The following is a 23,225-nucleotide window of genomic DNA, read 5'->3' as shown; positions in this document are numbered from 1 at the left end:
GGCGGCTAATGGTACCTATAATAACATTAAATTCTCTGGCAACAGCTCTGGTGGACGTTACTGCACTCAGCATGCCAATTGCACACTCCCTCAAAACTTAAGACATCTGTGGCATTGTGCTGTGTGACAAAACGGCACATTTTCGAGTGGCCTTTTATTGTCTCCAGCACAAGATGCACATGTGTAATGATCGTGCTGTTTAATCAGATTCTTGATATGCCACACCTTTAAGGTGGATGGATTATCTTGGCAAAAGAGAAATGCTCACTAACAGGAATGTAAACAAATTTGTGCACAACATTTTCAAGAAAAATGGAATTTATGCGTATGGTACATACACTTCACATGTTGCATTTAGATTTTTCTTCAGTATAGTTCGAATTTTGTCGACAGACTAGAATATATTGAAATAACGGGTTCAGAATATGAGGGATCAATGAAAGAATGCCTTCTGAATATATGCATATTCATCTCCATTTCAGCACCAATTGGTAGATAAAAAAAATACTCTGATCTTGTAGATTATTTAGGTTTAGGAAAGTATTTATGAATCATAAAACCAGGTTTGGAGAGCCTTTATGCACGAAAGAAATAAAAAAGTGGTTTGATTCATTCTGAAAATTGCCACATTCAGTTCTTCAACCCATGGTAATGTTGGAAGATTAGTGTACATAGAATTAAAATAGGGAGAATATCGTTGTCTGTATTAACCATAGAACTGTGTGATAACAAGGCCAAGTATTGTGCCATGTGTCGGGTTCAAACGGTTACGGCTTGGTCTGCGCTCCGCTTCATAATGATTTTATTAGCCAACATGTCTTTTTTAAATATTATCAACTGTTAGTAATGATCCTCAGCAACAACCGAATGGTCGTGAAGGAATTACAGAGGAAGTAAATGAAGGCAAACAAAACAATGTAATTAAATGTAATAATATAGGCTATATCAACTGTGGGGAACTAACAGTAAATCAAGTGAAATAACATTTTAATGGTTGCTGAATATGTGTGGTTTAAGGCCTAATGACAGTCGATACTGAAATTTAACATGAGACAGAGAAAGTCGGGGTAGCCTATAATTATGACATTTGAGAGTGCCCTGCAAAGTTAAAAGGCCATACGTTCAATTTAAATTCTGCATAATGGCACAGCCTTTCATAAACTTTACTCTGGGAAAGTTGATATGCTGACATGCTTCAGTTTGCTGCCAAATGACAGGTTTCACATTTGTATCCGGCGATCATAAGATAAAATAGATCTAAAATAAGTGTCATTTATTTTTTACAATCACTTTATCCAAACGGACTACTCATTTACCTAGCTCTTATCAATAGATCTTATCAAGTTGTGAATTACAGTGCATGGAGAATGGTGTTATTTATATCAGAAAATAATTAAGTAGAATATTTTTACACTTGGAACCGGTAGGTTCGCTAGACCTTATTCATGGTTTCCTCGCATGTAAATGTGGTGGAATTGTTAGGGAATTAAGTCAAGGTCATAATAGTCTGTAGACACACCTTGAGCTTATTCGAGCTCCACCTCGAGCTCTAACTCGAGCTCCAACTCGAGCTTATTCGAGCTCTAACTCGAGCTCCAACTCGAGCTTATTCGAGCTCTAACTCGAGCTCCAACTCGAGCTTATTCGAGCTCTAACTCGAGCTCCAACTCGAGCTTATTCGAGCTCTAACTCGAGCTCCACCTCGAGCTTATTCGAGCTCCACCTCGAGCTTATTCGAGCTCCACCTCGAGCTTATTCGAGCTCCACCTCGAGCTTATTCGAGCTCCACCTCAAACGAATAACGGGTGAATAGCATGCTATTCTCATGCTTAAGTTCAAGGTCAGAATACACAGAGAGAAAAGCGCATAAAAAAAGGGAATTATGTTCCATTTACGTCACGCTTAACCCAGGACGGAATTCCTCGCCCCCCCCCCCCCCCCTAATTGATTGAATACAAATATAATTGATAATACTGGATATAGTAATAACACTAATACAAATCTGATTAAACAAAGGCAGGCGCATTCATAGTCATCGCTAAAATACTGCAAAACTAAATTGCAGCCGATCAGCTCCACTGCACCTACCAGTGACTCCACCATGTTGGGTTTGGAGTTGCGGAGCGTCTTGACGGAGTAGAAGATGTCCACCATGTTCTGGTACTGGATCATCTCCAGCAGGATGGTGCTGGCACAGAATGTCCCACTGCGCCCACCGCCACTCCTATAAGACAGGGAAGAGTTGTCAGCAGGGATGCCAACTTAGCAATTTTGTTGCTAGATTTAGCAACTTTTCAGACTACCCTGGCAACTTTTTTGTTCCAAACAGCACCTAGCAACACATTTAGCTACTTTTAAAAATGTATTTTGAACTTTTAGCAACTTTTGAAAAGTGAGCTCAGGTGCATTCTGTGTCCATTGATCATCCTTGAGATGTTTCTACAACTTGATTGGAGTCCACCTGTCATAAATTCAATTGAATGGACATGATTTGGAAAGGGACACTCCTGTCTATATAAAGTCCCACAGTAAAAAAACTAAACCAAGCCATTGAGCTTCAAGACATGATTGTGTCGAGGCACAGATCTGGGGAAGGGTACCAAAACATTTCTGCAGCATTGTAGATCCTCAAGAACACAGTGGCCTCTATTATCCTTAAATGGAAGAAGTTTGGAACCACCAAGACTCCCTGACCAAGAATGACAATATTACAGTAAATGAGATATGTTTAAATTAAGCTATAGTATAGAGCTAGGAAGCATGCCTGATGAACCAAACCACTAATCTTTCTGATGATACCAACAGATTATCACTTTGCTGCAGACAAATTGAATATGATCTTTCCAGGATAACTTTTCATCAATTAAAACTCTGGAACTGACTTGTTCCATTTCATTCCCACCAAACTGGATTCTTGCAAAAAAAAAATATATATATATATTTCTTATTCTTACTAGTGAATAGAATAAAGTTGGATTTTTTTTACATTTAAAGATAATTTGTTCAGAAAATGTGGCCATGCCTGAGTTGGCTATATTAATTAGTGAATCAAAATTATTGTGTGATAAAATCAAATTGGTATCGTCAGCAAAGAAAATGGGAAGTACAGTAGAAGACACAGCAGCAAGGGCATTGATATAGATTAGGAAAAACAAACCCTGTGGCACACCACAGGATATCTTCACCTTGGTAGATGCAGAGTTGTTTTCATAAACATAACTTTATATAACTTTATATAACATAACTGCTCTATCATAAACATAACTTTATAGCTAATTTGAAGGCAATTATATGTACACTACATATAAAATTATGTGGACACCCCTTCAAATTAGTGGATGTGGCTATTTCAGCCCCACCATCTGCTGACAGGTGTATAAAATCCATAGACAAACATTGGCCGTAGAATGGGCTTACTGAAGAGCTCAGTGACTTTCAACGTAGCACCATCATAGGATGCCACCTACCAAGAAGTCAGTTCATCAAATTTCTGCCCTGCTAGAGCTGCCCCGGTCAACTGTAAGTGTTGTTATTGTGAAGTGAAAACCTCAAGGAATAACAACAGTTCAGCAGCAAAGTGTTAGGCCACACAAGTTCACAGACCGGAACCGCGTAAAAATCGTCTGTCCTCGGTTGCAACACTCACTACCAAGTTCCAAACTGCCTCTGGAAGCAACGTCAGCACAATAACTGTTCATCGGGATCTTTATCAAATGGTTTTCCATGGCCAAGCAGCTACACAGAGTACGGTGAAGGGAAATTGCTATAGCATATAATGACATTAGACGATTTTGTGCTTACAACTTTGTGTAAACAGTTTGGGGAAGGCCCTTTCCTGTTTCAGCATGACAATGCCCCCATGCACCCTGCTGATCCTCAACACTGGGGCCCCACAAGGGTGCGTTCTGAGCCCTCTCCTGTACTCCCTGTTCACCCACGACTGCAACTCAATCATCAAGTTTGCAGACGACACTACAGTGGTAGGCTTGATTACCAACAACGACGAGACGGCCTACAGGGAGGAGGTGAGGGCCCTCGGAGTGTGGTGTCAGGAAAATAACCTCACACTCAACGTCAACAAAACAAAGGAGATGATCGTGGACTCCAGGAAACAGCAGAGGGAGCACCCCTTATCCACATCGACGGGACAGTAGTGGAGAGGGTAGTAAGTTTTAAGTTCCTCAGCGTACACATCACAAACAAACTGAATTGGTCCACCCACACAGACAGCGTGGTGAAGAAGTTTTTTTTCTTCAACCTCAGGAGGCTGAAGAAATTCAGCTTGTCACCAAAAGCACACAAACTTTTACAGATGCACAATCAAGAGCATCCCGTCGGGCTGTATCACTGCACAACACATCACTGGGGGCAAACTACCTGCCCTTCAGGACACCTACACCACCCGATGTCACAGGAAGGCCATAAAGATCATCAAGGACAACAACCACCCGAGCCACTGCCTGTTCACCCCGCTATCATCCAGAAGGCGAGGTCAGTACAGGTGCATCAAAGCAGGGACCGAGAGACTGAAACACAGCTTCTATCTCAAGGCCATCAGACTGTTAAACAGCCACCACTAACATTGAGTGGCTGCTGCCAACATACTGACTCAACACCAGCCACTTTAATAATGTAAAAATGTATGTAAAAAATGTTTCAATAGCCACTTTAAACAATGCCACTTAATATAATGTTTACATACCCTACATTACTCATCTCATATGTATATACTGTACTCTTTACCATCTACTGCACCTTGCCTATGCCGTTCTGTACCATCACTCATTCATATATCTTTATGTACATATTCTTCATCCCTTTACACTTGTGTGTATAAGGTAGTTGTTGTGAAATTGTTTGGTTACTGGTTGGTTATTACTGCATTGTCGGAACTAGAATCACAAGCATTTCGTTACACTCACATTAACATCTGCTAACCATGTGTATGTGACAAATAAAATTGATTTGAGATTTGAGATTTTATGCACAAAGCGAGGTCCATAGAGAAATGGTTTGTCGAGATCAGTGAGGAAGAACTTGACTGGCATGCACAGAGCCCTGACCTCAACCCCATCGAACACCTTTGGGATGAATTGGACTGCAAGCCAGGCTTAATCGCCCAACATAGGTGCCCCACCTCACTAATGCTGTGGCTCAATGGAAGCAAGTCCCCGCAGCAATGTTCCAACATGTAGTGGAAAGCATTACCAGAAGAGTAGAGGCTGTTATAACATCAAAGGTGGGACGAACTCCATATTAATGCCCATGATTTTGGAATGAGATGTTCAACAAGCAGGTGTCCACATACTTTGTCATGTAGTGTATAATCATGAACACCATGATAATGCAATTTAGAAAGTAGTATTTCATGATCAACCATGTCAAAAACTTATGATAAATCTAAAAAGATACCAAGAGTGTATTCATTTCTGTTCCACACATGATTGTATCCACAAGTTGCAAAAGAGCCATAGCTGTGGAATAGTTTAAAAAAAAACATATTGCTGCTCATATAGAATACAGTGTTGACATTCTCTTATACACCAATTTTTCTAGGATTTTAGAAAAACATGGTAGTACTTTATTTGACTCTGATTAGGACAGAGGAGCACCAGGTGTGTTCCCACATGCATTAATTTCCTCTCTTAGCCCTCCAAACGGTACGGTCTACTGACTCTACTATAAGAGCAGCAGCATTGATTCAAGGTTTCTCATTTCAAAGTACTGCATTTCATACTGGAATAGGCCCACTTTAAGTGTCAAGTTTTAATTTCACGTGCACAAGTACAGTGAAATATTTTCTTGCAAGCGCTAAACCCAACAATACAGTAATCAACAACAATGTAATCCATAACATAAGGTAGAACAAAAACACATAAAAATAAGAAGAACACGAGAAAGTAAGCATACTATCTACAGGGTCAGTCAGTTCAAGTACCATATTAACAATGTGCAGGACTACTGGAGTGATAGAGGTAGATATCTCACCTTAGGGGTAAGATGACTAGACATCTGGATATATGATAAACAGAGTTGCATGTGCATATTATGTGTGTGGGAGCAAATGATAAAGTGAGTGTTGTGTGTGTTTTGGAGTTTTGGTGTGCATGAGTGTGTAAGACCCTGTGAGTGTGCAGTGCAAAAATAAAATAAAAGGGTAAATTCAGATAATCCATGTAGCCATTTCGTTAGCTATTTAGTTACCTATTTAGCAGTCTAATGGCTTGGGGATAGAAGCTGTTCAGGAGTCTGTTGGTATCAGACTTGATGCACCGGTACCACTTGCCGTGCAGAAGCAGAGAGAACAGTCTCTATGGCTTGGGTGGCTGGAGTATTTAACGACTCTCTGGGCCTTCCTTTCACGCTGCCTGATATAGAGGTCCTGGATGGCAGGGAGCTCGGTCCCAGTGATGTACTGGGCTGTCCACACCACCATCTGTAGCGCCATGCGATCGAGGGCGGTGCTATTGCCATACCAAGCAGTAATCAGCCAGTCAAGATGCTCTCAATGGTACAGCTATATAACTTTTTGAGGATTTAACAGCCCATGTTAAACATTTTCAACCTCCTGAGGTGACTGTGAGAGTGTGTGTGGACCATTTTAAGTCACAACAAGGACCTTGAAGCTCTCGAACCGCTCCACTGCAGCTTCCCCATGCCCCCCCACGTAGTCAACGATCAACTCCTTGGTCTTACTGATGAGCGAGGTTGTTGTTCCGGCACCACACTGCCAGGTCACTGTCCCCCTCCTTGTAGGCTCTCTCATCGAATCAAATAAACTTCCGGGATGCTTAAAAGGCCCTCCCCCGCCCCCCTTTAGGCAAATCTGATCACGACTCCATTTTGCTCCTCCCTTCCTATTGGCAGAAGCTCAAAAAGTACCCGTGCTAAGGATTTTTCAATGCAGGTCTGACCAATCGGAATCCACGCTTCAAGATTGTTTTGATCACACGGACTAGGATATGTTCCAGGTAGCTTCCGAGAATAATATTGACGCGTATACTGGTACGGTGACAGAGTTTATCAGGAAGTGTATAGGAGACTGTGACTATTAAAACCTACCCGAACCAAAAACCGTGGATAGATGGAAGCATTAGCGTAAAAATAAAAAGCGCGAACCATTGCATTTAACCATGGCAAGGTGACTGGGAATGTGGCCGAATAAAAAGTGTAGTTATTCCCTCCGTAAGGCAATCAAACAGACAAAACGTCAGTATAGAGACAAAGTGGAGTCGCAATTCAATGGCTCAGACACAAGACGTATGTGGCAGGGTCTACAGACAATCACGTACTACAAAGGGAAAACCAGCCACATCGCGGACACCGACGTCTGCTTCCAGTCTAGCTAAACACCTTCTTTACCCGCTTTGAGGACAACAGTGTTACCGACGTGGCCCGCTACCAAGGACTGTGAGCTCTCCTTCTCCGTGGCTGACGTGAGTAAGACATTTAAACGTGTTAACCCTCGCAAGGCTGCCGGCCCAGACTACATCCCTGGCCGCATCCTCAGAGCATGCGCAGACCAGCTGGCTGGTGTGTTTACAGACATATTCAATCACTCCCTATCCCAGTCTACTGTCTCCACATGCTTCAAGATGTCCACCATTGTTCCTGTACCCAAGAAAGCAAAGGTAACTGAACAAAATGACTATCGCCCTGTAGCACTCACTTCTGTCATCATGAAGTGCTTTGAGAGACTAGTCAAGGATCATATCACCTCTACCTTACCTGACACACTAAACACACTTCAATTTGCTTACCGCCAAAATAGATCCACAGACGATGCAATCGCCATCACACTGCACACTGCCCTATCCCATCTAGACTAGAGGAACACCTATGTAAGAATGCTGTTCATTGACTATAGCTCAGCATTCAACACCAAAATAACCCTCAAGCTCATCATTAAGCTTGAGGCCCTGGGTCTGAACCCCGCCCTGTGCAGCTGAGTCCTGGACTTGCTGACGGGCCACCCCCAGGTGGTGAAGGTAGGAAAAAACACCACCACTCCACTGATACTCAACACTGGGGCCCCACAAGGATGTGTGCTCAGCCCCCTCCTATACTCCCTGTTCACCCATGACTGCGTGGCCTCGCACGCCTCCAACTCAATCATCAAGTTTGCAGACAACACAACAGTAGTAGGCCTGATTACCAACAATGAGGAGACAGCCTACAGGGAGGAGGTGAGAGCCCTGGAAGTGTGGTTGCAGGAAATCCACATTGATGCGACCGTAGTGGAGAAGGTGGAAAGTTTCAAGTTCTTCGGCGTACATATCACTGACAAACTGAAATGGTCCATCCACACAGACAGTGTGGTGAAGAAGGCGCAACAGTGCCTCTTCAACATCAGGAGGCTGAAGAAATTTGGCATTACACCTAAAACCCTCACAAGCTTCTACAGATGCACAATTGAGCATATCCGTTCAGGCTGTATCACTGCATGGTACGGCAGCTGCACCGCCCGCAACCCACCCCAGAGGGTGGTGCGGTCTGCCCTACAGCACCCGATGTCACAGGAAGACCAAAAAGTTAATCAAGAAAAACAACCACCCGAGCCACTGCCTGTTCACCACGTTATCATCCAGAAGGCGAGGTCAGTACAGGTGCAACAAAGCTGGGACCGAGAGACTGAAAAACAGCTTCTATCTCAAGGACATCAAACTGTTAAAATCTGTTAAATAGCCATCACTAGCACATTAGAGGCTACGGCCCTATATACATATATTTGGAATCACTGGCCACTTTAATAATGGAACACTGGTCACTTTAATAATGTTTAGATATTTTGCATTACTCATCTCATATGTATATACTGTATTATATCCTATTCTACTGTACATAAGTCTATGCGCTCTGACATTGCTCGACCAATATTTATATATTCTTAACCTCTCTAGGGTACGTGAGACGGTAGCATCCCACCTCTTCAACAGCCAGTGAAACTGCAGGGCGCCAAATTCAAAACAACAGAAATCCCATAATTAAAATTTCTCAAACATACATGTATTTTACACCATTTTAAAGATACACTTGTTGTAAATCCAGCTACAGTGTCCAATTTCAAAAAGGCTTTACGACGAAAGCAAACAGAACGATTATGTTAGGTGCATGCCTATTCACAGAATAACACAGCCATTTTTCCAGCCAAAGAGAGGATTCACAAAAAGCTGAAATATAGATCAAATGAATCACTAACCTTTGATGATCTTCATCAGATGACACTCATAGGACTTCATGTTACACAATACATGTATGTTTTATTCGGTAAAGTTCATATTTATATCCAAAAATATGCGTTTACATTGGCGCGTTACGTTCAGAAGTTCCAAAACATCCTGTGATTTTGCAGAGAGCCACATCCATTTACAGAAATGCACATTATAAATGTTGATGAAAGTACAAGTGTTTTGCGTGGAATTTTAGATGCACTTCTCCTTAATGCAACCGCTGTGTCAGATTTCAAAAAGCTTTACGGAAAAAGCAAACCATGCAATAATCTGAGGTCGGCGCTCAGAGCCCAATCAAGACACAAATATATCCGCCATATTGTGCAGTCAACAGAAGTCAGAAATAACATTATAAACATTCACTTACTTTTGATTATCTTCATCAGAATGCACACCCAGGAATCCCAGTTCCACAATAAATGTTTGCTTTGTTCGATAATGTCCATTTATGTCCAAATTCCTCCTCGTTGTTCTAGCGTTCAGTACACTTTCCAAACTCACGACGCGCGGGCAAGTCCAGCGGAAAGTACGGACGAAAAGCTAAAAAAGTTATATTACAGTCCGTAAAAACATGACAAACGAAGTATTGAATCAATCTTTAGGATGCTTTTAACATAATTCTTCAATAATGTTCCAACCGGAGAATTCCTTTGTCTTCAGAAGTGCGATGGAACAGAGCTCGCTCTCACATCAACGCGCATGGTCAGTGCATGTTCAGCTCATGGTAGACCTTACTCAATCCCCTCTCATTCGGCCCCACTTCACAGTAGAGGCATCAGACAAGGTTCTAAAGACTGTTGACATCTAGTGGAAGCCTTAGGAAGTGCAACATTACCAATATCCTACTGTATCTTCAATAGGAGCGGAGTTGAAAATCGACCAACCTCAGATTTCCCACTTCCTGGTTGGATTTTTTTCTCAGGTTTTGCCTGCCATAGGAGTTCTGTTATACTCACAGACATCATTCAAACTGTCATTCAAATGACATTCATTCAAACTCAGTGTTTTCTATCCAAATCTACTAATAATATGCATATTCTAGCTTTTATGGCTTTGTAGCAGGCCGTTTACTCTGGGCATGCTTTTCATCCGGACGTGAAAATACTGCCCCCTACCCCAAATAAGTTAACTCCATTCCTTTACTTTAGATGTGTGTATTGTTGTGAAATTGTTAGATATTACTGTTATATATTACTGAACTGTTACAGCTAGAAACACAAGCATTTCGCTACACCCGCAATAACATCTGCTAAACACGTATATGTGACAAATAAAGATTGATTTGATTAGATTCAGTATCGTTGACACCCTCTTTAGCTTTAGCCCCACCAATCTCTTTAAGGGTTGATCCGAGCGTTCTGCCCTAACAGCAGAAGTCAAGCACCCAAGCTAATGTTTGCTAGCTTGCTAGCTACAGTGGTTGCTCAACTAAAAGTTTTGCGATTATGCTGCAGGACTTAGAGGAAATGTGTGGTGTAGTACGGTACCCTGCGTCACTACTTCATTGCTCCAGACCAACGCAATGGGGAGTTAGAGCACCGATTATGCTTTTGGGTCCCAAGACGCTGCTGTGTCTGACAACGAATGGGCGACAGAAACCAAACAGAAACTGATAATTGTGTATTACTTACTAAACTGTTGTTACAGTAAGGTTTTTATTCTAAGAGAAACTTAGACTACAATTAGGATGTGGAAATGTTAGGATTATTTTGCTCTTACTGTAGCCTACTCCCGACCGTGATACCGATGAGGCGACGGTAGGGTTTTGGTTTTTCTCCCTCTAAAAAGATAAATAAATAATTCTAAATAACAAACTGGCTTTATTTACAAATTAGTAACAATGTCTCACCCCATGTTCAAGAATGGCCTTTTTCTCGCTCACTTTACGTTATTTGAAAAGTAAATCTCAAAAATATGGTTATTTTTTTTAAACAAAGCGATTATTATTATTATTATTATTAATTTATTTTGAATTATTATCACAGAACAGATTTGTCCCAACAAAAATAGCCCCTTAGATATTCATTTCGAATTCTCCAATCCTCTAAATCAAATCATTGGCCGAGTCACATCATAGAAGAAAAAAAAATCCGATATACTGTAGGCCTACCATAGTCGACATGAGTCTCACTAGTGTTGAGTAATGTGCTGTTAAAAGTGGTGTAGGTCTTATTTATTTAAAAAGTAAATTGAAGTTCGAAGCAATAGGATTTGAAGCAATAGCCTACCCGCTGTGGTCAACTACTTCAGCACCGTTTCGCACTGCTCTGAGACAAGCATGGGGACTGGTCTTGATAAATCAATGAGATTTATATTTTGACTGAATCTCCGTTTGGGTATTGGTTAGACTACAATTAGGGTATGGAAATGTTATGCTCTTAGTACTGTAGCCTACTCCCGACCGTCACGTTGTACAGCGCTATATTTTTCATTACATCCTAACAGAAACCCAGAGGGTTTCGTTTTTCTTGGATTAGAAACACCATAATATTATTCAAATTAATTAAGCTAAATTCCTTAAAATCAATCCCATATACTATGTTCTTACAAAAAAAGGTTTTAAATTCTCTAGTACAGCCAATATTGAAGGCTATCAAATGCTTCTCCAAGATGCCCTCTGGTGGTTAAACTAGCACTAATGGTAACAATGGCTGACAATTAAATAATGTGCCATAGATATCTGCGGCAGACCGCAAGGTGTGCTGCAGTATGATGCAACTTTTAAAGAAAGAAGGGGTGGTCAGGTGTGTTAGTGGTTAGAGTGTTGGGCCAGAATCCCCGAGCTAACAAGGTCTGTCGTTCTGCCTCTGAACAAGGCAGTTAACCCACTGTTCCCTGGTAGGCCGTCATTGTAAATAAAAATTTGTTCTTAACTGACTTGCCTAGTTAAATAAAGGTTACACAAACACTGTACTTCCAGACACAAATGAGAGAACAGCTCACTCTGACCATTTTACTCGCCCTAGCAGAGCTGGTTAAAATGTTTTTTGTTTGTTATCCAGAGGGTTGGTGACTGCAACTGTGCTGCTGGTAACAATTTATGCTTTTTTGCCAACGTTTACTGACACCGGCCATATTCAACGGGTGTTGAGTGTTTGTAAATTTGTCAGTTATTCTGCGCTCTGGCACACTCAGACGAGAGTGCTCTGAAATCGGAGTAGATAGCTGGTAAATTCCCTCTGGCTATGTCAAACAACAGTTGTCGCAGTGATATCATTAACATTCTATTGAAATGGATACTTGCACAGTGGAGTCTTTTGTTAAGACATGTAGCTAGCTAGCTAATTCACTGAACCATAATCCCAACTCATGACCTTACTACTGTATGAATCAGCAGGTAGCTAACCAACCAGGTTCAGCGTTAGTTATAGCCTAATGTTAGCTAGCTATCAAAGCAAATGACTCTGAGATACGAATAATATTACTACACAGATCATAAATGCAACGTTTGCTAGCTAGCCAGCCAGCTAACGTTAGCTAGCTAGCTAACAGTACGCTTTAACTTGAAATGAAAATGACTATCTGACCAAATTAGAAAAGTGTAATATCTGAAAATGTAGCTCGCTAAACTATCTGGATGGACGCTTCTCCCTCTCTGTCACGGATGCCATGGTTGCCCTTAGTTTGATGTAATGTGGAGACAGGTGTTCTCTCTATCTCCTTAGCTATCATACTCTAATTATTCTGATTTCAAAATATGGGCCTCCAGAAAGTGGAGAGCAACACTTCTGCAGATCTAATATGATATATATATAAAAAGCTGCGTTAGACAGGATTACCTACACATACTAACCAGCTCAAATAGACACAAGTGTGTTACATGGCAGACCAATCCAAACTTCTCTCGGCATGTGTAGCCCACTCATTATCTCAGCCGAACATGGCTAGCGGGAAGGTTGCCTGCTTTTTCTGTGGCTAAATCAACTAGGCTCGTAATTGAACACTTTTATTCATATTTACAGATTGCATACAAGTTTCTTATTAAGCCACATGAAAGTTCACATGTTCCAGAAGGCATTTCTGCCCAAAAACATTTTGATGAAAATAAAAAGTTTACGTTCAAATGGCTCTCCTGTGAAGTAGTGACCAGCAACATACGCCTAGTTTCCTGAAACTAGTCACACATTTGTTCTTATATTTTTTGTAATTTGCAGAATTCAGGGGAGAAGGATTTATGAGAAACTTTATTTTTTTAAAGAGATTTTTTTAGACCAGTTGTGAAACAAGAGTTCTAGAACCATTCTGCTTCTCTCTTACGGAATCTGAGCAGTTTCACCACTATAGTTTCGGGCCATCCATCGGGGAAGAAACTGCCATTCCTATGCATCCTCTCCATCTCGATGAGTTTAGGGTCCAGTTTGAGTTGATCTGCCATGGGTTTCTTGGCCTTGACTTCTGTGACATGCCAAGTTTCAGTCTTCACGTCCTCAATTCTATCGAATTAAAATGTTATTTCACCTCAATTGGTGTTCTCCTTTGGAAGAAAGCTTGTCAGGTGTTTTTTGAAAAATTGCAAAATCCTCAGACATGGTTTTGAATGAGGTCTGGCTGGTGACATTCGTGCCCTTTCGCTCCTCCACCTCCGACTGCGTAAATTCCAAACTGTTTTTAAATTCCATTACATGCGAGAACAGATCATCAACCCTTTTGCTGGTAGAATTGACAAAAGAGCTGCAGGAAGGACTCAAAGTTATTTTCCAGCAGATCTATTAGATCTTTATAGAACTATTTCTGCTTGAGATATATTCCTCTTCCACATTGAGATTTGCTGAATTTTTCTATCTAGAATTAGCTATGCTACAAGCATGTTGTGAGTTAAAAGGAGTTTGCAAACACAACCCACATCCCGAAAACAAGCTCCGCCAGTGAAATGGCAAACACACACAAGTACCACACATGCACCAATATGATAAACAGAGAGAAAGCGGACAACTTCCTCACTGTATGGATCCTGGCTGCACTTTACTAAATGAGCGGGAGATTACCAACTCGCACGTTAGTGCTGCGGATACAAGCAGTATGCAGAGCATTAAGCCAAAACACAGGTCAAAAATGCTTGCAAGAGACAATGGTAGGAGCATTTGCTTACCCACGGAACGAGCAGTGTGAACGATGTCAGAGTCCTTCCGTGTGCCAACCTGGTTGATACTATTATGAATGAGCCATTAGCCTCAATGAAGGATGGAGCGGAGTTAGCTTAGTTTAAAAGCCTATCATTTCATTTAAGATACTCCAGAGCTTTTGTCTATCATTCTTCATATAATTTATATTTGTTCCAGAGTTTAGTTTCTTCTTTTCGTTAAGTTTGGTTACGCGAGTTCTCAATTTACTCTGTGTTTGGCAACACAGCAGATTGGCAGACTTATTTGCCATTCCCTTAGCCTCATTCCTCTGAACCATACGGTGTTTCAATGAATCATCTATCCATGGGGATTTGGCATTTTTAACAGTCAGTTTCATTATGGTTGCATGCTTGTCAGTAACCGGAAGAAGCAATTTTGTGCAGCGTCAGGATGTTCCTCATTACACACACCAGACCAACAAATATTTTTCACATCTTTCAACATAGGAATCATTGCAAAACCTCTTGTATGATGACTTATACACTTTTTTTAGGTCCAGTCTTTGAAACTTTGTTTTTCCCTAGATATGGATATATTATGATCACTACATCGGATGGGTTTGGATACTGCTTAAGAGCAGATGTCTGCAGCATTAGTAAAGATGTGATCAATACAAGTGGATGATTTCGTTTCTGTTCCGTTTGTAAATCCCCTGGTAGGTTGACTGATAATCTGAACCAGTTTGCAGACACTGGTTACAGTTTGCAGCTTTTTCTTGAGTTTGATGAGAGCCAGTCAATATTGAAATCACCCAGAAAATATACCTCTCTGTTGATATCACATGCATTTCACACATATTATCCAGATACCGACTGTTAGCACTTGGTGGTCTATAGCAACTTCCCACCAGAGTAGGCTTTAGGTGAGGCAGGTGAACCTGTAGCCATATCACTTCAACAGCATTTGACACGAGATCCTCTAAGCATTACAGGAATATGACTGAATATAAACAGCAACACCTCCTCCGTTGGCATTCCTGACTCTTCTGTAGCTGTTATAACCATATATTGCTACAACTGAATCATCAGATGAATTATCTAAGTGAGTTTCAGAGATAGCCAGTATATGAACGCTTTCTGTTGCTAGCAAGTTATCAAATTCATGAACCTGGTTTCTTAGGCTACCTATGTTAATGTAGTCTATTTGTAGCATTTTTTTCTGGGATTCTTGATTGTTTTTAATTGCTTTACTGGGAGACTTAGAGGTAGACATGACAGTGATATTGACATTTGAGCTGATAGTGCACTAGGGCAAAGCGTCTCAGCGCTAACAGTATAACTTAGGTTCATAGGCACATGCTTACTGCTGAGAATAGCAGTTGTTTTGACAGAAGCATTTAGAGGAACATAATTTAGGTTACTTGCATTATGAATGTGAACACCTCTGGGAAAATGTACATTTGCAGCAGCACAACAACAAAATAGTAGGGGTTATCTGAGCAGGGCTTGGGTCCCTGATAAGTCGTTGTCTCAACGCAGCCTTGAAATGCGAGGACAGGGTCCAGTAAGCTTGTTGTGTGTGGCATTTTTGTGGCGCTAGACGGTCTGGGTTATCATCACAAGCAAAAGGAGGATTAATACACAAAGGAAGCGAGGCCACATTCTCATTCCTGACATGCACCCTGGGAAGGCAGGCGCCCAGTCGCCGCTGCAGCCAATACGGGCAATATTAAAGTAATCAATCGGCGTCAGCAGTTTGGCAGCCTTGAATTTACTATCGTGAGAGCCGGCGCATTCTGTATTAAGCCATAATTGATTTCATCGCCATAATCTCTTTCCCGGTTGCCGTGGGTAATGCTGTGTGACAGCACTGAGTGATGTGTTTTCGGACTGTGGTGGTGGAGGCGCACGTGTCGTGGTTCAGCAATGTGCACAAGGCTCTATATTCAGTCAGGTCCTGAGCTGAGTTCTTATGAGAGGAGGAGAGCACAGTGCAATGCAGCCAAGAAGCCATGTGGCATCATGCTTACTGCTCAAACCACCTCTTACACTGATTGGTGCATGTCCTGAGGGTTGGTCTGTAGTTGTTGATTGGGCAGGGGCGTTCCTGAAGGCTGGTACCTTTGAGCATTATGAACTGGTGTTTTTCCAGAGGTAACGCCTACTTCATTGTCTGTGATTGGGTGTTAGCTATGTTGACGACTGGTGTTTGATTAGGTGAAGGCCAAGCTGACCTCCAGCCTGTGATGAACTAAGCTTGAAGTACCGCTGTTGTGTGTGTATGTTTGTGTATTTTTTAAACTTTATTTAATTAGGCAAGTCAGTTAAGAACAAATTCTTATTTACAACGGTGGTCTACCGGGGAACTGTCTTGCTCAGGGGCAGAAAAACAGATTTTTATCTTGTCAGCGCTGGGATTCGATCCAGCAACCTTTCGGTTACTAGTCCAGCACTCTAATCACTAGGCTACTTGTCGCTAGGCTACCTGTCTATGTCTGTGTGTGTGCTTGTGTGTCAGTGGTTGCGTTCGTGCATGTGAGCACTTGTGTGTGTGTGTGTGTGTGTGTGTGTGTGTGTGTGTGTGTGTGTGTGTGTGTGTGTGTGTGTGTGTGTGTGTGTGTGTGTGTGTGTGTGTGTGTGTGTGTGTGTGTGTGTCAGATTGTCAGGAAAACTCACAGGCAGTGGACAACGGTGCGGCCATCTCCACACTCCCTCTGCCACTTGTGCACATGACCCAGCAGGCCGAGGAAGGCCTTCTTGGAGTCGGGCACGTCGCGGTAGGCTGACCAGCGCAGGAACTGGAACTGACACACCACCAGCTGGCCCTCCTGGAGCTAAGGACAGAAAGAAAACATGAAGCTCATGAGACCTGAATATGTGTGTGTATGTGTATGTGTATGTGTGTGTGTGTGTGTGTGTGTGTGTGTGTGTGTGTGTGTGTGTGTGTGTGTGTGTGTGTGTGCGCGTGTGCGCGTGTGCGCGCGCGCGTGCGTGCATGAGTTCCTGCCTGCGTGTTGCTAGCTCATGTGTGTCGATAAGTGTGTGTGAGATTTATAGTCTGCTGGTGAGACTGAGACCTGGGATGGGAAAGGGAGATGTCCCTGTGTGCTCAGAGCTATAGCCCATACTAGCATATGCATTAATATCACTGCTGCTGCAGGGGCACACATGACAGATATAACAGCCTCCAGCCCTACACGTAAGGAGCTAGGGATGCACTGTATGTCATGCAGATTGGACTAACACAAACAAATAGGATGCAAGGAGAAGTTACAATCATGGAAGTGGGATTTTCAGATGCTCTATGGACCTATTTCTCTCTCACACACACAAACACACACACAAGCACACAAGCATTGTTCCGCGTTGTGTGAGGTGTTGTTTGACAGTGCAGTGTGGAGGAGAGAGGTAGTGTAGGTGAAGAGGGATGACAGGAGGGGTAGATTGGGGAAAAGAGGATGCCACTCTGAGGGTGGTTATGGGCACCTCCTGTCACACAGCCTGCAAGCAGGGACAGGCCTCGCATGGAAGTGCCAATCTGGTTGACAGTGATGCAACACACCTAGTCATTTACACACCCACACACAGTATTGTACACACACTTTGTTCTTTCTACCGTTCTGACAGACAGACAGAAAGAGATAATTAAGACACACACGAAGGCAAGTACGCATACGCACAAGCAAGCACATGCACACGCACACCAAACAAAGTCTCTATTATTCTTCACAGAGGTAGGGAGGGAACATCTTCCTTTTCTTCCTGCCGGCATACTAAGGGGGACTTTGACAACACCAGTACCCCCTGTACTTTGACAACAGAGCTGTAATCTTCTTCAGTTGGGATTGACATGTAGCCTATTTCATGAGTTCTGCCTGATTCTCTACGTCAGGTATTTGTATTTAAATGTGTGACATGCTTTATGAACAAATAAAAAGGGCGAGAAAATATGCATTTGAGCCTATTAGAATATCACACATTGTGGATGTGACATGCATTACGGTCAAAGTCCCCCTTAGTATCGCGGCAGGAAGAAAAGGAAGATGCCCATCAATGTAATGACAAGCAGGAAATTGAAAAAGGAAGACGGTTGTTTTATAATGTTGAAAGCATCTCCTCTGTGTGTGTGTGCGTGTGTGTGTGTGCGTGCAGGTGTGTATAAATGCTCTTAGTGACTCACTCTTGTTACGTTTTTGACACGGAACAGACGAGTGATGACGTCGTCGTCAGCTGACGTGGACAGGAACTCGACCTCCATTGGCCCATACTGCTGTAGACCAGGCTCTGGCCAGTACTGGACACAGGGCTAGAGAGAGAGAGAGAGAGGTGAAACAGAGAGACAGAGAGGGAGGGTAGAGTGAAAAAAGGAGGAGGAGAAAATAGTTCACTTGGCATCTTTGGGACCTATAGATCACTGTCAAGATTCCAAAAGGGAAATACCAGTCCAATTAATTCACCCCCAAAACCACCCTGTTACGACTCCAAAAGCGTTCCAACAGCATGTGATTGGAACTGGTAACAAAAGCAGACCTTTCTGAGAGGAAGGGCTCTCACATAAGGATGAAACAGAGTGAGTGTGGGGAGAGAGAGAGAGACAGAGAGAGAGACAGAGAGACAGAGAGACAGAGGGAGAGAGAGACAGAGAGACAGAGAGACAGAGAGACAGAGAGACAGAGAGACAGAGAGACAGAGAGACAGAGAGACAGAGAGACAGAGAGACAGAGACAGAGAGACAGAGAGAGAGAGAGAGAGAGAGAGAGAGAGAGAGAGAGAGAGAGAGAGACAGAGAGAGAGAGAGAGAGAGAGAGAGAGAGAGAGAGAGAGAGAGAGAGAGAGAGAGAGAGAGAGAGAGAGAGGTGGGCCGGAATTAAGGAGATGAGACAGGAGCAGAGGGGGATGGGGTAATGCCCCGTGAAGAGTGTCTTGTAATTCATTAAGAGACAGTCAGGCAGACACTGTGAGATACCTACAAAGAGAAACCTTGAGTTATAGCTTCGGGGTAGGACTAAAAGTGATATAGCTGATTCTCTAGAGATCGAAATGAAGCGAGGAGTGTTACTGACGCCACAATATCAATGTGGTCAGACATCAAAGAGGCACAATGCGGTGTGGAAAAACAAATCCAAACGCACACACACTCATACAACTACATGATGGCAGAGCAGCAGCAGTCTTCTGCTATCAGAACTATGGACACAGGAGCAAAAGTTGAGCTAAGATACAGCATCCCAGACACTGCCAGTAGAATCAGAACTAGATTCAGACTCAGATCTGCAGCACTTCTCACTGTGAAAAGTGAAATGCGGATTCACATATAGAACACTGTCCCTTCCTAATAAACTGCATTCATTAACATATACATTACATGCAAACAGTATACCTTAATATACATGAATACTAAAATATATAGCTTACCCAGGCAGAGTTGGACTGGTTGAGCTGGTTGAGCATGACCACCGAGGTGCAGCCGTAGTCGAACACCAGCCTCCAGAAGTCGGCGGTGGTGCCGGGGAGCGGGTGAGGGGTGACGATGAAGGCGGCGGGCTGGTGGAAGCTGTCAGTCAGTGCCGCGTTGATGTAGTTGTTGCTCTCGCCCTCGGTGGTGACCAGGAATGCCAGGGCGCGGTCGGGCGGCAGCACGTCCATGCTGCGGTTCTTCTCCCGGTTCCTGGGGAGCAGGGCGATGCTGCACTCCTCCACGTCCAGGTGAGGGGTGACCGAGTTCAGCGTCTGGAGGAGGAAGGGGAGGCGGAAAGGGAGGGAAGATGGAGGGGAGGAAGAAAAGAGGGGTGGGAGCGAGGGATGATGGATATAAAGATTTAATGGAGGGAGAATTGATGAGATAGGTGAGGTGAGGAGAGGTGAGATGAAGTACCAGAAATAAAAATAGGTGATGAAGAAAAAGGAGGGAATTGATGGAGGTGGACAGAGAGAAGGGGAGGAAGTGGGGGTGGAGAAACAGCGTGCTAATGACAGATTGGCCACTCATTATTCTCTGTCAATACCAGTTAGAAGCATCTTTAAATAGTTTAACATCACTCTGAAATAGTCAGAGTTCAATAACAAATTGGAAAAATTAGGCCAGGCTCATGCATAATGAACACAAAAGTTATGAACCTTTGGGAAAACAAACGAAAAACAGAATATTTTGCACCTATTCCCTTTGATAAACATTAAGCATTCCACCCTAATTACGTAAAACAATATGAACACAATAGTTGGATCATTAATGCACCACATCAATAATAGATCTGTGAAATGCTGATCTCAGTGATACTGGCTGGTATTGGCACTACCTGGGCTCTGTGATAGATACGGCATGAGCAAAATATAGCTTGAGGTTTTATTGAGGTTGCACTTGGCATACATTGCATGGATCCTTTCAGAAGGAATGTCAGTTGGGTAAATTACAGGATCAAAGGGATTCACTTGACCATCTAACTTATGTAAGAACTAACAACCTGTAATCAAAGACCACATTTTCCACCCGCATAAGTAATAAATTGTCAAGTAATGAAAGTGGCATAATTGATATGGAGTATATAAGGAAAAACACAGTAACCAGTTAAAGTGTCAGGTGTGAGGGCCATCATCGACGCAGAGGACTGGGTGATCTCTCATTCCCGAGGCCAACGTGAGTAAGGTCTTTAATCATGTCAACCCCCGCAAGGCCGCGGGGTCCGATGGTATTCCAGGACTCGTACTCAGAGCTGGCAGGCATATTCATGGTCATTTTCAACTTCTCCTTGTTCTAGTCTGTAATCCACACGTTTTAATGACCATCGTCAATCCTGTTCCCAAGAACTCTAAGGCTTCATGCGACAATGACTACTGCCCTGTGTCATGTAAACATTTCTCCCAGAGTGAAAATATTCCCAGCTCAATAATTGCACGTGCATCTCTAGGTGGATGGCTGAGCTCCTGCGTATGTTTCTCTCACACCCTCCCTTGAAAAACTGTTCTGTGGGCACACGCATTTGCTTTACACATCTGCCAATCAACGTTGGCCAGGAGTATTGACTCTCACCAATCAGAAGCTGATTGAGGCATGAGGTCAGCATATACAGTGGGGCAAAAAAGTATTTAGTCAGCCACCAATTGTGCAAGTTCTCCCACTTAAAAAGATGAGAGAGGCCTGTAATTTTCATCATAGGTACACTTCAACTATGACAGACAAAATGAGAAAAAGAAATCCAGAAAATCACATTGTAGGATTTGTAATGAATTTATTTGCAAATTATGGTGGAAAATAAGTATTTGGTCAATAACAAAAGTTTCTCAATACTTTGTTTCTACCCTTTGTTGGCAATGACAGAGGTCAAACGTTTTCTGTAAGTCTTCACAAGGTTTTCACACACTGTTGCTGGTATTTTGGCCCATTCCTGCATGCAGATCTCCTCTAGAGCAGTGATGTTTTGGGGCTGTTGCTGGGCAACACAGACTTTCAACTCCCTCCAAAGATTTTCTATGGGGTTGAGATCTGGAGACTGGCTAGGCCACTCCAGGACCCAGCCATGTTTCATCTTCAATGCCCTTGCTAATGGAAGGAGGTTTTCACTCAAAATCTCACGATACATGGCCCCATTCATTCTTTCCTTTACACGGATCAGTCGTCCTGGTCACTTTGCAGAAAAACAGCCCCAAAGCATGATGTTTCAAACCCCCATGCCTCACTGTAGGTATGGTGTTCTTTGGATGCAACTCAGCATTCTTTGTCCTCCAAACACGACGAGTGTGAAATTTTTTACAACATGACATCACAATCAGAACGATTTGTAACTATTTCTCGCCGGGAAGATATTTACATGACACCCTGTAGCACTCACATCTGTAATCATGAAGTGCTTTGAGAGTAGAGGTCGACCGATTATGATTTTTTTAAATATATATAACACATCAAAATCAATTTAGTCTCAAACAAATAATGAAACATTTTCAATTTGGTTTAAATAATGCAAAAACAAAAGTTTTGGAGAAGAAAGAAAAAGTGCAATATATGCCATGTAAAAAAGCTAACGTTTAAGTCCCTTGCTCAGAACATATGAAAGCTGGTGGTTCCATTTTAACATGAGTCTTCAATATTCCCAGGTAAGAAGTTTTAGGTTGTAGTTATTATAGGACTATTTCTCTCTATACTATTTGTATTTCATATACCTTTGACTATCGGATGTTCTAATAGGTACTTTACTATTGCCAGCCTTATCTCAGGAGTTGATAGGCTTGAAGTCATAAACAGCTCAATACTTGTAGCATTGCGAAGAGCTGCTGGCAAAAGCAGTAAAGTGCTGTTTGAATGAATGCTTACGAGCCTGCTGCTGCCTACCACCGCTCAGTCAGAGTGCTCTATCAAATCATAGACTTAATTATAATAACGCACAGAAATACGAGCCTTAGGTCATTAATATGGTCAAATCCGGAAACTATCACTTCGAAAACAAAACGTTTATTCTTTCAGTGAAATACGGAACCATTCCGTATTTTATTTAATGGGTGGCATCCATAAGTCTAAATATTGCTGTTACATTGCACAACCTTCAATGTTATGTCATAATTACGTAGAATTCTGGCAAATTAGTTCACAATGAGCAAGGCGGCCAAAACTGTTGCATATACCCTGACTCTGCGTGCAATGAATGTGAGAAGTGACACAATTTCCCTAGTTTAATATTGCCTGCTAACATGAATTTCTTTTAACTAAATATGCAGGTTTAAAAATATATATTTCTGTGTATTGATTTTAAGAAAGGCATTGATGTTTGGTGGTTAGGTACATTCGTGCAACGATTGTGCTTTTTTCGCAAATGCGCTTTTGTTAAATCATCTCCCGTTTGGCGAAGTTGGCTGTAGCTGCAGTGGAGCGGGTCGAGTGCTTCAAGTTCCTCGGTGTGACTTAAAACGGTCCACACACACTCTCACAGTCACCTCAGGAGGTT

At 42.4% G+C, this 23,225-nt stretch overlaps 1 protein-coding gene across 6 annotated transcripts in view; it reads right to left on the bottom strand.

Annotated features, from left to right (window-relative positions):
• Window positions 1–23,225, bottom strand: part of ptprub (protein tyrosine phosphatase receptor type Ub) — a 361,889-nt gene that overhangs the window by 9,785 nt on the left and 328,879 nt on the right. For all 6 annotated transcript variants that reach the window (XM_055903563.1, XM_055903566.1, XM_055903567.1 and 3 more), the window contains 4 exons: window positions 19,708–20,022; window positions 18,473–18,598; window positions 16,969–17,126; window positions 2,089–2,224 (listed from right to left, as the gene is read on the bottom strand). In XM_055903563.1, coding sequence (XP_055759538.1) covers window positions 2,089–2,224; window positions 16,969–17,126; window positions 18,473–18,598; window positions 19,708–20,022 — 735 coding nt within the window. The remainder of the gene's footprint in view (window positions 1–2,088; window positions 2,225–16,968; window positions 17,127–18,472; window positions 18,599–19,707; window positions 20,023–23,225) is intronic.

The sequence above is a fragment of the Salvelinus fontinalis genome, chromosome 38, assembly GCF_029448725.1.
Source record: "Salvelinus fontinalis isolate EN_2023a chromosome 38, ASM2944872v1, whole genome shotgun sequence".
NCBI lineage: Eukaryota > Metazoa > Chordata > Actinopteri > Salmoniformes > Salmonidae > Salvelinus > Salvelinus fontinalis.
Note: the sequence above shows the minus strand (reverse complement) of the source record. Positions and strands in the feature narration are given on the sequence as shown.